This window comes from Chelon labrosus (assembly GCF_963514085.1).
Source record: "Chelon labrosus genome assembly, chromosome: 18".
NCBI lineage: Eukaryota > Metazoa > Chordata > Actinopteri > Mugiliformes > Mugilidae > Chelon > Chelon labrosus.
In genome coordinates, this window is record NC_140351.1 from 19,548,627 (window position 1) to 19,562,147 (window position 13,521).

Sequence of the window (13,521 nt, forward strand, 5' to 3'; positions counted from 1 at the left end):
ACACTGCGATAACTGAATATGGTAACTGGGAAATTTGGGTTTTAATTAGAGCTTCCTACTTTTAGGATGTGGGGCATCAGCCACTCACTATGGAGTGGTCTTCTGGAGAAACAGAGACTGAACAGACTGATGAAGGAGGTCAGCTCTGTTCTGGGCTGCCCTCTTGAGCCTGTGGAGGTGGCGGGTGATCGGAGGATGGAAGCAAAGCAGTCCTCCCTTACTGGTAAACCAGTCCCACCCTCTTCCTGGCATATTATTGCATCTTATCATTCATCCTTCCTATGTATATACTCTCTATTTACGTTTATTTCTATTTCTTGTACATTTGAACAGATGCAAATATTTTCAAACACATGTTATTTTATTTTATTTAACTATCTTACACCTATTTTTCTTTGTACTACTGGTTTTTAAGAGTGTTTCATTTTTTTAATGTGCAACTGAGCTACTGTGACCAAGCAAGTTCCCCAAAGTAAAAAATAATAATAATAATCTAAATCTAAGTTTTTATCTCTTGTGTGCACTGTCCTTTAAACTGCGTGCTGTTGCAACACCGCAAATGTCCCTACTGTGGGATACAGAAAAGATTATCTTATCTCTCTTACAGAATTTCCTCTGAAAATTCATAGAATGCATTTGGATGATGGCATTATGTTTTCAGTTGTCTAAAAAGTGTATAATATGAAAGTTACGTAAAAACTGCTCAGAATAGAGTAATGCCACAGCTAAGACAGGTGCAATGACAGAGAGACCCGGAGACCCAGAATTCGTAGAACCCAAGTTACATTAGTAACCCTCGTTCCATAACTTCCATATGCTCTGCCATACTTTCAGTTGTTGTGGGCTACTCCATCAATATGGTTTCTCCCCTGTCCTGCTCTGGCAAACAATCATCTCTAGTAGACAAAAAAAAAAAGCAGTTACCACAGATAAAACATTTAAAAACAGTATATTGCAAAATCCAGACATACCAGGGGCTGACTGTTGTAATCAGATCATTGTGAGAATTAGTTTGGCAGGGACCTGAACGTAACCGGCATTCATTTATGAAAGTCCCGCGCTACAGCTTTAATTCTAAGTTTCGGAATAATCAATTTCATTTGTTTGATTGGTTCAAAATGCTCTCCCAGCTGTAACATGCTTATGAGTGTCATGTTGCTAACCGCTGGCTGTGGAAGTACGAGTGCTACGGTTTTAAAAAGCAACTTGCTCCTGCTTCACACAGGTTTTGAAGCAGCTCTTTTATAGCTACTCTTTTTGCGCTTGCTATTTTTTTATTTTGCATTTTTCTGTAAGCTGTTGTGAACTGCAATTTCCCCATTGCGGGACTAATAAAGGTTTTTCTTATTCTTATTCTTATTCTTATTCTTTAGCCCACATCATGACCGACACCTTACTACACATCTGAAACATTTATCAAATCATAACCCAAACAGAGTCTTTAAGAGCCACATCATTTCAGTAGAGTGACTGTTTTTTTTATAGGCGAACGTTTCAAAGTGCACTTAGCCTATTTTCTTTAGTTTGTGGAGTAATATAGAAGCACTTTATACTATTTTAAAACCGAACTGGATATTTGGGTGAATGTGTGGATTAATTTGAGATGTCTCCACAGGCCCCAGCCACAGTGACTTATCAGTCAATTGATTATCCACACACTGATTGTTTTCTCATCCCGGGAGCTTTTGATGTTGAAATTGATAAGTTATGGTAATCAGCAGACGGATCAAAAGGACTGCGTTTGGACGAAAGCTAATTTTCAGCTGCGTGTGTGTGCGAAAATGACAGTTTGTGTTTACCAAGCGCCTTCTTTAGCGAGACATCAAGAGGGTACAGATATGAGATTAAAGACAAACAGTGCTGGTAAAGGACGATATATTTGCCATTAACTCTGAGTCAGATGTAAACATAATAATCCTCAGTTAAATTCATATTAAAGGAAAGTGAAATGTAAGAGGCCAGACTATAATCCGTCAGTGACAAACACACAAATTGCAACACAGCTGTGTTGTTTTTCCTCAGCCTTGTCCTTGGCTTCCTCTGCTGTTTCCACATGACAGGACTGAAAGCCTCGCCGCTTTTCTCTCCCTCTCCCTCTCCCTTACACCTTTCACAGAGCTGTTACCAAAGCAGCCACATAGAAAAGGAAGAGGACAATGTGCTGTGGAGGGGTATTGATTTGTAATCAGACCCATAAGCCTTTGCAGTTGTACAGAGTGGAAGGGGAAGGAATATGAGTCTCATTTTTTAGCAGGGGTAGACACACACCGTTCATTCATTACCGTCCTACACTTGAGACTTCTCTTCATCAGTAACACACACTTCCAAAATTTGCACAGAGGAATACTTGGGGAGTGTTATTTGGTGCGTGACTAAGTGGAGGCTAAATGGAGGCCAGAAAGGAACAAATGTCACCTTGATGCACAAGGAGGCTAATTGACTGTTGAGTCAATGGTTCATTTGATCTAAAAAAAACATCTTACATGCTCAATGGGTGGAGCAAATCCACCCATATTTGCTGTTATTCGTTTTCAGTTTTTAGCAACATTATGTTATCAAGACACTGAGCCATGGCCCAACACATTTGCACTTTGGAAATGTACTTGCAGAGAATTAAGTGCAGTTTATACCTCTGCGGGACATAGACGGTGTAACCTACGCATGTAGCCTATGCCGGTGCGAGCCATTTATACTTGTGCGCTCATCAGTCTGGCTCACTCCGTAAAAACGCCACCCAAACGCTAGTCAGCACTGTGTCTTTTTTGCCAGGCGGGTTAATATTTGTATCTACTTCCTGCTTCACTTTCAACAACAGGGACTGAAACTTTCGCCGTATTTTTCCGAAGATGAGTCATACAAATGTCTGTATATCTGAACCTTCTCAGTTAACCTTTCCTCGATGTGTTCCATCATTATTGATCCAAATCAATGAAGAAGCAGCCGGAAACAGTACTGCGGAAACGCGCTACTACCAAGTGGACCAATCCCAGCTCTTGCGGTCTGTGTTGCTGTAACATGTAGTTACATATCATACTACGGCGTTAGGGTCTGTGTAGGGTCTGGGCTGATGGTGTAGCTAACAAACTGCGCATTAAGTAAAAAAGAATGGTATCACTCCTGTGTCTTTCTAGGAAATAAACAGCTAGAGCAAGCAACCAGTTAGCTTAGCTAAACACAAAGGCTCAAACTCCTAGCCCGCCTAGCAGCACGACTATCCACAAGAGACAGTACAGGCACTGGCTAAGAAATAGTTGTACACTGAATCCCTTGTAAGATTACAACATGTCATTTTCACATACTGATGTTTGTACAGTTCAAATAAAGTGAGAAATATGGTGTTAATTGGTGCCCTTTGGACAGAGCGCAACACTGCCTTGTGAAAGTGGTGCTAAACCCATAAACTAATTCTTGGCAAGAAAATAAATGAGAGTGGGTCCCGGGTGGCACCATCCAGGGCTGAAAAAAGAAGCCAGCTCAGAAGTGCCCAGAACTGCAGTTCATTGAATGGCCACTTGAGACTGGCTCCGAAAGCGAATCAGTCTCCGTAAAACTCCACTTTAACTTGACAGATTAAATCATATCAAGGCTTTAATTTATGCATGCTAAAGGAACAGAACCAAACAGGAATGCGAAGTGCCTGGGAAGAAGAGCGGAGAGAGACTGATTGGACAGGTGGGACTTTTCATAACCTGGGCACACTGGGCGCCACGGGTGATCACACAGTGGGGGTTTCTGAGGGGGTCATCACAACAAGGCCGTGGCCGCCTTGAGTGACAGGCGGTGCATTACAAACTGCTAGCTGTCTAACTCTGCGTCATGTGCCCGTCTCAGCTCAACTCACGCCACCTCTTTTTGTCCATTTTTTAATTAGCCGAGAGGGAGAGCAAGGCAGAGTCAGGCGTGCCAAGCTGGGGAAGGGTAGAGTCACCACACTGAGCTTCAAAAACACTCCCCCAGAAAACCACGGGCTACGTCACACATGACCCTCTCGATGCACATTAAAGAGTGGTTCCCATTTCTGGACAAACATGTTGCCATTGGCGTTTAAAGTTAAAATGTAGCTTCTAAACTCCACAAAAAGAAAAAAAAAAAATGGTTTACTTTATGCTAGATTTGGGTTGAGACCAAAATGTGGGGAATGTCAACAGAAGAAAAAAAGTTTCTGTAATTTAGTTGTACTGCTCCTTTAATATATGAGGCTGTAAGAGTCACTGTAGCATCACAGTCATGTCATTACAGTCATCCATTAGTGAGTCATGTCTCTTAATCCAGATGTTACTTCCTATGTCACATTTCCTGTCTTCTCTCATCTGTTGTCCTGTTGCCAGACAGCATAGCTGGCTTACCCTCACTCACACACGAACACATTTCTAGGACTGTTTATGTGTCACAAGAAAGCCTGTCTTCTGATTTCTGGTCAAAGACGCAGGGACACGTTGATTGAGTGAAAAAAAGGTGTTTTAGTTTTCACAAGGTCAGAGGCTGCTAGCTATAGAGCATCGTCCTCAAACACTCTGAGAACAGCTCAAAGCAGAACCACAGATGAATGACACTTCTCACAGGGAGGCAGAGAGGGCGAAGGCTGAAAGCGGTTCTGCATAGCAATTTTATGTAGTTAACTGCCTGAGATGCTTTAAAAAAAAAAGTTACTTTATACTTGAAAGTGTAGAGTGAATAACAGGGATTTAGGGAATGAAGTAACTGTCTGTGATTACTGCCTTTTTACACGGCCACATTGTGGTTTGTGCGAGGTTAATGTAAACTTGTAACCTTGGTAACAAGATGCGAAAATGCCTTACAAGAAGTCATCTGACGTTTTACACTAAACTGTGTTTGCAAGTAGGCGTGGTGCTTGAAATGGGCTTCCTGGTTTGTCCAGTGAGATGGTTGACATGTTTGTCCACTTGTAGTCTTGAGTGGACCGGCTGCAAAGCCAAGCAACGGTTGTTGCTTTTTCCACTTTCCTTTCCTTTCCTGTGTCTCCTGATTAAACATCCCCTCCATCGATTCACATCATTAGCCAGCAGCGGTCTAGCCAGCGGTCTCGTCCGAACCTCTCGAGAAACGTTTGCAACATCAGTTCTTACACAGCGTATCTCAGAAAACAGTGGGGCGGAGGGGTGTGGGGCTCAACCACGTTTCAGTCTCGCCACTTAAACTGTGACTCACTGGGAAAGGCTCTCACAATCTTTTCGTGATTATTGAGTGAGAACAAGCATCTTTCACTGATACGCCAGAGGACAGGAAAGTGGTGTACAGGCTTGACTTGGACCGGAAATGAAACTTAATTCAATTTCTGCAATTTTCACAGCGGTGCATGTCGTAGAGGGAGACAATTCCTCTGTGACCCAGAGCCTGAGGCTTGAAGACATTAGACTTGATTCTTTCTAGCTCTCACTCATTCTTTCCATCCTGTAATACACCTTAAGACAGGGCGCCTATTCATGTACAACATGCCCCATCAGGAGAATCATTCTTTATGGCGTGCTCTGTTTTAAAGGCCATATAAACTCAGAGGTAGAGGTATACCAACCCCCTAAATATGCCTGCCAGATAATGTAAACCATACCATACCTCAGTTTTAAAGACTTTAAAGATTTTTACCCACATCAGACAGCTGGGATTGAATCTCTTTCTCCAGTGTTCAGTCAACAGTAGTCTGCAGGCTGGAAGATTAAAACAGTGTTGATAGCTACTGTGTATTCCACTGAAAAGAAGTAATTACAGTAATTTCTAAAATGCTCACTGAAGTGTTTGGATAAGTGATGACCTATATAAACTATATATACATCTTTGTATAAGGAGAGAGTTTCATCTACAGCGATTTCTTCAATACCTTAAAAAAAAAAAAACTCTAATTCTTCATTTGTTATATGTAGAGGTTTGACAACTTGAACACTGAAGCAACTACACACACACACTTTGGAGGCATTTGTAGTGCAGACATAAGTGGAAAATGGCCTTCGCAGTCCTGTTTGGGTTGGGGTAGCAGGGTCGGGGGAGGCGGTTTTTCAAGGGGAGGCCCCTCAAGATGTCTGACATGTTTCTGTAGCACCACAGGCCACTGGCTGGCGCAGAGCACAGGCTTGTGGTGGGCTGTTTGTCTGCGTGAAACTGGCATGGCCTCCCGTTCCCCTGCATCTGTTCCCCATTAGCGGAGCAGGGAGTATAAAGCAGGGAGCTGACAGAGGCTGGGAACAGTCTAGTTCCTGCCTGGATCATGGGGTTTACTGTCTGGCTGTGCGTGCTCTGCCTCCAGGCGAGCCTGCTGTCACACGCTTTCGACTGCTCAGGAGCGAGTCAGGGAGAGCTGTGTGTCCGCGGACGGACCGCAGACGGACAGGTAAGAGACGCACTTCTGATGGATGTGATAGTTAGGGAACGACAAGGGTGTTCATTATGTATCAGTCATCATCTGTGGTGCTGTGACAGTACAAGGCTAAGTGCAGCCTGTTTGAGCATATTTAATACTGTTTGCTTACAGCAAACTACATAATAACTAACCGTTCTCTCAAAAGATAGGAAGAACCGGAATTATCTGGTTCACATGAAGCAAAAAGTGATGATTCTTATTTTAAATTGTGTTGAAAATCTAGAAAATTACAATAAATCATTACATAGTGTATGTATATATTTTTTCTTCTGTAGCTTTAATTCACATTTCCAATGGCTTAACTTTTAAATTCGGATGCTTATTTGAATTATCATCACCAATGTGTGAATCTACCATAGATTCAAAAGTGGGAATCCTTCAGGACATCTCAATTATTTTTTAAATGCTGAGCTCTCAGTTAAGGTTGAAATAACCAGCAGTGCACTGATTTAGCTGGTTTCTGCTCAGACACAGCATGGTCAGTGTTTATAGAGTAGCTCAGCCTAAGGGAACCTGTAACTCTGCTGGAATGTAAGTAGGTCCACTCAGACTCCTTGAGAAAAAGACTGCTGTGAGGGTAATAGTGGCCAAGAGTGTTTCAGGATGGAAGGAGACGTGTATAGTCTAACTGCGACCTGTGGGGACATTTATTTTTTCCCTCTCTAACAAAAACAGTCTCATTGTAATGGTTTTTACAGCCATTTTGCCGCCGCACCAAAAATATATCCCTCCGTGGAACAAAATCCTTCAGCTCCCCTTTTGGCATTTCATGTGGGTGCCGGCTGTTATACTTTAAACTTGTGGTTGGCATTTTTTCTGTGGACAGTCCTCATGTTCTGTCCAAAGTAATCACCCTCATCTGGACAACGGATTCGACAGCTGCGAGAGAGGACGAGAGAGGAAGATTTTCACCCACACATGAAAGCTGGGAATTTTGTTCCGTCTGAGGGAGTTTGTGCCACATATGTGCTTTTCTGCAGCAGTTATTTGTAATATAATTACAGCTTGTGCAATTACAAGCTTCAAATGTGGTGGGAACTAACTAATACCAGCGGCAGCATCTTTTCGTAGGCTGCATTTGCTGCGTTTGGTTGAGTTTTTATTTTTTTTATTTTTCCTTGTTCCCACCAAAGACACTTCTGTTTATAATGGAATGGAATACTTTAAATGAGTCATTTATGGGACTCTCCTACGCATAATGTGCACAACAGCAGAAAACCAAATGGATTGCGGCGGAGTTTAATGGATATTCAAAACATACAGCTCTATGAGTTTGATGTGGTCGTCAAGACTTGGGGGACGACAGCTGTAGCTTCCCCTCAGAAATGCTGCCTTTGTTCTGAGAGCTTAAGGACAATTGGTTTTGACAAGTGGTTACATCTTTTTCTTCTCTCCTCAGCATGGTGATCAGAGGCAGCAGAGGGCGCTACCCTTAACCGAAGGACTGGTATGTGTTGCCACTTAACATTTTTCCTTCCTAAAGTTATACTTCGGTCTGACTCCTTTAGCTTCACTTAGCGGACGCCAGCTCAGAGCAGGTTTTTAGTGATCGAGTCGGGTTTTTACAGTTTACAGCAGTCCACAGCAGGAGCAAGGAAGGAAATGCAGCAATGTTAATCAATGCAACACTTATGAATAGATACAAATAGCACAGAAACACTGCAGAGAGACTTTGCTATTCCCCACAAAAGCAATGCAGTTGGTGAATCCCTGTACCTTCTGTTAAAGCAACAAACAATAACATATGTGTCCTGCAATTAACCTTCTGTACAGCCCCTCTGCCACGGCCTTCCACAATATTCCATCCCTCAATGCCGAAAGCTGAGGCAGTCATCAAAATGTAGGTCAAAAGCAATCACTGGAAATGTCCCGCAAATGGTTGAAATCATATATTTCTTTAGCTACCACGGTCGTCTTTGTTTACTACTACCAGAATGGAAAAAGAAAAGGGCTAGGAAGTCATTATCAGACACTGGAAACCTTTTTTTTTTTTTTAATTTCCATATAACTTGGAGGGGGGAAAATGAAAGTCTTGATGGAGTCAAGGCCCTGCAGCACTGTTGTAAATTTACCACAAAGTCCTAATTGGAGAAGTGAGGCCTGTTGTTTCTCTAAGTGACAGTCCATTTATTAGAACAATGAATGGATCAATAGCTGTGCTTCGTTTGGTGCTGATCAATACGGGAAGTGGCGCGGCCCCTGCCGTAATAATTTTGCGGTTTTCTAACCGTCAATGCTTGACTTGAGGAAATGAAACGGAATGTGACCACTGCACACAAGGCTCGACGATGCACGTAGCAGGAGTTGTTTCCTTCTGTGGTTGTGACCGCCTCATCCTTGCAGGCTTTGTTCAGACGTAAGAGGCAGCTGGAGCGGAGGGGTCCCACCCACCCGAGTCAGGCCAGCCAGCCCGGGGCCGTCTCTGCCAAAGGCTTCCCAAACACTCTCATCCAGGTAAGCCGCTGCTGTTAGTCACACACGGGAGTCAGGGTGAGCCACACTCGTGGGAAGTGGGGTCTGGTTTGCAGAAATGGCAGCTCATGCCAAAGGTCCCGTGAAGTTTTAGTCATGCCTTGTGTCATCTGTGTGTTCTGACGTACAGAAACTCTCCAAAGAAACCACATTATCGAAGAACAAATCTAAAAAAAGGACAGTTTGGAAGCATCTGTGTTATAGACAGTGATGTGAAATGCATTTTTGTAGTAGCTGTAGTTGATTCAAAGAGCGCACAAACGTGGCCATGTATCAGTGTAAACACTAATCCTGTGTCTATGGTGTCCTTAGGCTGATAGGTCCAGGCGACACTTGATTCAAGCTGCGAAGAAGAATAGGAACAAGCGTAAAAACCGCGCAGGCTCCTTCTCCCTCCTTACCCACGACAAGCAATCCACCCCCCTACAGGTGAGTCTCCATGGCAACCCCCTTGCAGAGGAACAGCTGGGGCAAAGAGGCCGGATGTGCAAGCACAGTTATAAGGCCACCTCACTTGGTTTTATTGGATCAGTTCGGTGTACTCGCCTGAATAATCTGTCATCTGAAATGGCTTCTTGATATGAGGCAAATCGCTCAGACTGGAGAGTGGAAAATGTTCATCATAAAATCTTTCAGCATGCAGAAATAAGTTGACGTCCCCCGGGGAATTGTCAGCGTTATGAAGAACTAACACTGGTGACATTTGCAGGTGGTCAGAGCAAGGAGGCAAGTGAAGAACCCTCCATCCAAGAGGGGGAAGGACCGTACTGGAGCTTACTCTGTCCTGGTGAGGAGTGATTATATATTGGTTATTATCTAACATATTAATTAATCATACGCAAAGAATAACCTTTGTTGTGTGCCCTTACGCTCTCTAGGGGGATCCTATGAGTGAAGGGGAGAGCAACACACCCAAATAGAGGATACAGAAGACAAGAGCTGCAGCGTTAAACCTTCCTTCTCATTTCTATTGCATGTGTGCGCAATAGAAATGAGAGATCTGGGATTTTACCCAGAACAAAGACTGGTGTGAAGATCAAACATAAGAACTTCTGTTTATTTTGTATTTTATGAAGTCATTTTTCTGTGTGTTTGCCATAATTGTTTCAACTGTAAGCTTTCATTTATCAGCCAGCCTGGAGTTACGGATTCTTTTTTTATATATATATATATAAATATACGGTTTTAATTTCTAATATATTCCTGCATGTTATGACATCGCGAGAGATCCCTTATTAATGCTCTGGTTTGCCATTTTGTTGTAGCCTATTTAATCACAGATTCCTTATGAAGATTGGGGGTATATTTTTGCAGAAATATTTCCTGTGTTGTTGTATCAGGTTTCAATAAAAGTCTACTAGTCTATACAGGTGAAGCCCTTTGTCCCGTTTTACACGAGAATGACATGCCACATTCGTATTTTTGCTTTAAAGGATTCATGAAATTCAGTTTCAGGGGGATGAAATGTCAGTTACAGATGGAAAATGTTACGGGTATAGTGCAGGGTTGTCCACGCAGGCAGCAAGATAAACTGGCACACTGACTAATCCATTTACATTACAGCAGGCAGGGGCAAATGGCCTGTGTGTGAGAAAGAGAGAGAAAGAATCTTAATGTAGCCCAGGCCATCTGTTTCAGGAGTCAAACTATGTCTATTTAAATATCCTGTGTCATTTTTAATTCATTTGGCCAGGAGTGGAAATGCAGTATGGTCTGCACCAGAAGGTTAGCTTGAGTATTTCTGCAGGGCCCTGACGTAAACATACGCACAAAATCAGGTCTTTGCGGGCTGCCCTGTGCTGGTGACGGGTGCGCGTGTGCTTGGTTAAAAAGCCGAGCGGTAAATGTAATATCTAAATAAGCCCACCCAAAGTAGAAACGACAGAAAATCCAGACTGTGAGGCAATCAGATGGAGAAAATGAGCCAGTGAATAACTGCAAGGCAATCTAACTGAATGGAATGAGTCATCCCCCCCCATTTACTGATCAAAGCCCTCGGCTCGTGACGTGGACATGCAGCACTCACAGCCTCGTTTTTACGGTTTTATAGACACAAACAGAGACACACAACAAAATTCTATTTATAAACCTGGCATTTTCCCCAAAGCACATAATTGGCGCTAAATATGCTTCAGCACCTCGCTTTAGGAGAATATAGAGACAAGTGTAAGGCCCTGAGGTGGTTGCTCAGTCACCAGATAATAAGAATTAGCAGGTTGTGAGCGGTCATGGTGTTGTCTTGGTGACGAACTACCACAGGACGGCATTCTGATTTCTGACAGCCAGTTTCTGATTATTCCTGTTTCGGTGCAAACAAGCGAGACTCAGCTCGGTCTCCTATCATCTCACACACATCTCTGACAGCTGCCAGCAGGGTATCACTTGACTGACTGTACCCTTGAGCTAATGCACCCTGGGAAAGTCCTTGCTGATGGCCTGATGGAACACGGCGGCAGTGTTCAGGAGACAAATGCAGTAAAGCTGCGATGTCTCAGACATTTTAAAATAGGACTCAGCTCTAAAACCATTTCCTCCGGTGATGAAAATTGTGGTCACTGCAGAGTCCGCGTAGCTGTGTGTTTTTAGTCACTGCGATGCCGTAATGGTGTGTGGCATTGTTTCCGCTCTGCTTTGGCTTCAGTCATCCCCTTGAGAACAAAGCTGATGATAATCACCACTAACAAAGTCATTTGGAAGCCTTCAGTCCATAGGATTGTGGTCGGAAATGACATAGGCAGAGTGATACGTCAGATTTTCCCAGTCAGGTTCGTATGTAGTTAGTGGCTTCCAGTCAACATCCTCAAGCTCTGGAAACCACTGGGTAAGTATTAGTTTCTTGTTGACAGGAGCATCTCATCCCAAACAACATGCAATGTGGGAAAAGACAGTTACAAACAAGTCCTACGATGGCAAGTGGCTAGAAGTTTGTCCTTAAGGGAAAACGGTTTGAGACAGGAACTACACTGACCTACACAAACATTGGTTGAAAGCTTTGATACTGTCTTAAACTATCATCCCAGTAAGAAATAAGGATCAGATCTGCGATCAAAAACCTAACAAGATGCGGCTAGGAACGTGTGATGGTGATGTGCCCTTTGAAAGATGTTCCCAATGTTTAGCAGTTAATCACAGCTAAGTAGGCGATAATAAGAATGGCAATGTCAGCTTCCTACGTAAAATCATATAGATAAACTCATTTATCCTTCCAAACTTTGAACTTCCTTTTTTAAACTGTGTCTACAGATAAATCATTCAGTTATTTAGTCAACTAAAATATCAATAGATTTAAATGTACTGCTGTGAAAAAAAAAAGAAAAAAGTAACTACAGCCATGGCCTCAAATGCAGAAATAACTTCTCGTAGGCGTTCTGCATTATTGTCCACCAGTGTTTGACTGAGACTGGCTGAAATCTTTGACCACATTTCCGTGGAAAGATTCTTTCAACTGATAGACTCCTTGAGGGTTTTCTTGCAACATTTTTAGTGGGATTCAAATATGGGCTTTGACTCTGCAGTAAAACCAAGTAGTTCTCCTTTTCTTTCTTTTCCATTCTTTGAAGGATTTGATGTATGCCTATGATCATTGTGCTTATGCGAGGTCAACTTCTGGTTCAGCTTTAACTTCTGAACAGATGGCCTCACATTATCTTCGAGCTCTCTTTGATATGATGCATAATTTATAGTTGCCTGTCCCTGAGGCAGCAAAGCAAGCCCGAGTCATAATATTTCCACCAATATGCCTCACCGTCGCAATGAAGGTTTTCTTCTGAAAAGCTCGTCTATAGTTACTGTGACCGACGAAATCTAACCTCATTTGTCCAGAGAACATTGGTTCAACTATATGTTGATTACAATTTGGGTGGTAAAGGCTTTTTGTTGTCGTGACCGCCGTGGAGGTTAGAACTGTGAAACCTCTTTCTGATTCAGCGGCAAGTGTTACCTGCAGATCCTACAATGACATCTTAGGGTTCCTGTCGACTTGTTTCTGCTTCAGGCTGTCTGCTCTCGGGGTGGATTTTCTGGGGTGGCCAGTCCCTGACAAAGTGGTATCCCTTTTCAGGCTGATGTGCATCGACAAGATTTCTTCTGACGGCCTTCGAGGCCCTCTTCAGACACCCCATGAGCAATGAGAACAGCACACCCTGGATGTCGGAAATTAAATGAGACAGGTTATACTCATAATTCCTTGAGGACATTCAAATCATTGGCACTGGCAATAATGTAGAATCTCTCATTCTAAAATAATGATAATCTGATAGTCTGACAGGTCGGGACTATCAGACTACACATTGTGTGTACAAGTTTACATTAACCATAATTACCCTTTAACTATTAAGGATATGTACTGCATATTTTTAAAGTGTAATTTCAGTGTGATTGACAGTCAAGACGAGGTATTCCCTGCTCGGTATTCCTGGAGTGCTTCTTGTCTATCCTCCATTCTCACTGACCTCAGACTGTGGCCATGCTTTCAGGCTGAATTTGACTCCTTCTCTTCATCTCCTGCCACTTCCCATCAGATCAGATACAGGGCGGTGGCTGTCTTCCCTCACCTCGCGTCGCTCCTCTCTGGCCTGACATCACCTCCCCCAAGCAGCCTCCTTAACTCCAGCTGTCAAAACTCCCTCGAACGGCCGTCACACTGGCCTGGCTCTGTCACATCACTCTGACCCTAA

The 13,521-nt window shown here is 43.1% G+C and overlaps 1 protein-coding gene across 1 annotated transcript; it reads left to right on the forward strand.

The window, feature by feature from the left end:
- The first annotated feature begins 6,168 nt into the window (after positions 1-6,168).
- On the forward strand, positions 6,169-10,212 carry LOC311503129 (uncharacterized protein). The gene is made up of 6 exons (XM_084565665.1): positions 6,169-6,343; positions 7,773-7,820; positions 8,717-8,827; positions 9,158-9,274; positions 9,555-9,632; positions 9,724-10,212. Exons 1-6 carry the CDS (start codon positions 6,221-6,223, stop codon positions 9,763-9,765), a joined length of 519 nt encoding a protein of 172 aa, XP_084421791.1. The 5' UTR covers positions 6,169-6,220; the 3' UTR covers positions 9,766-10,212.
- Positions 10,213-13,521: the final 3,309 nt, after the last annotated feature.

Bases quoted from the DNA above. Each gene is read 5' to 3' on its own strand.
- LOC311503129 (XM_084565665.1), top strand. From the start codon at position 6,221: ATGGGGTTTACTGTCTGGCTGTGCGTGCTCTGCCTCCAGGCGAGCCTG. The intron at 6,344-7,772 runs GTAAGAGACGCA...TTCTCTCCTCAG, and splicing joins GACGGACCGCAGACGGACAG to CATGGTGATCAGAGGCAGCA. The intron at 9,633-9,723 runs GTGAGGAGTGAT...TACGCTCTCTAG, and splicing joins CTGGAGCTTACTCTGTCCTG to GGGGATCCTATGAGTGAAGG.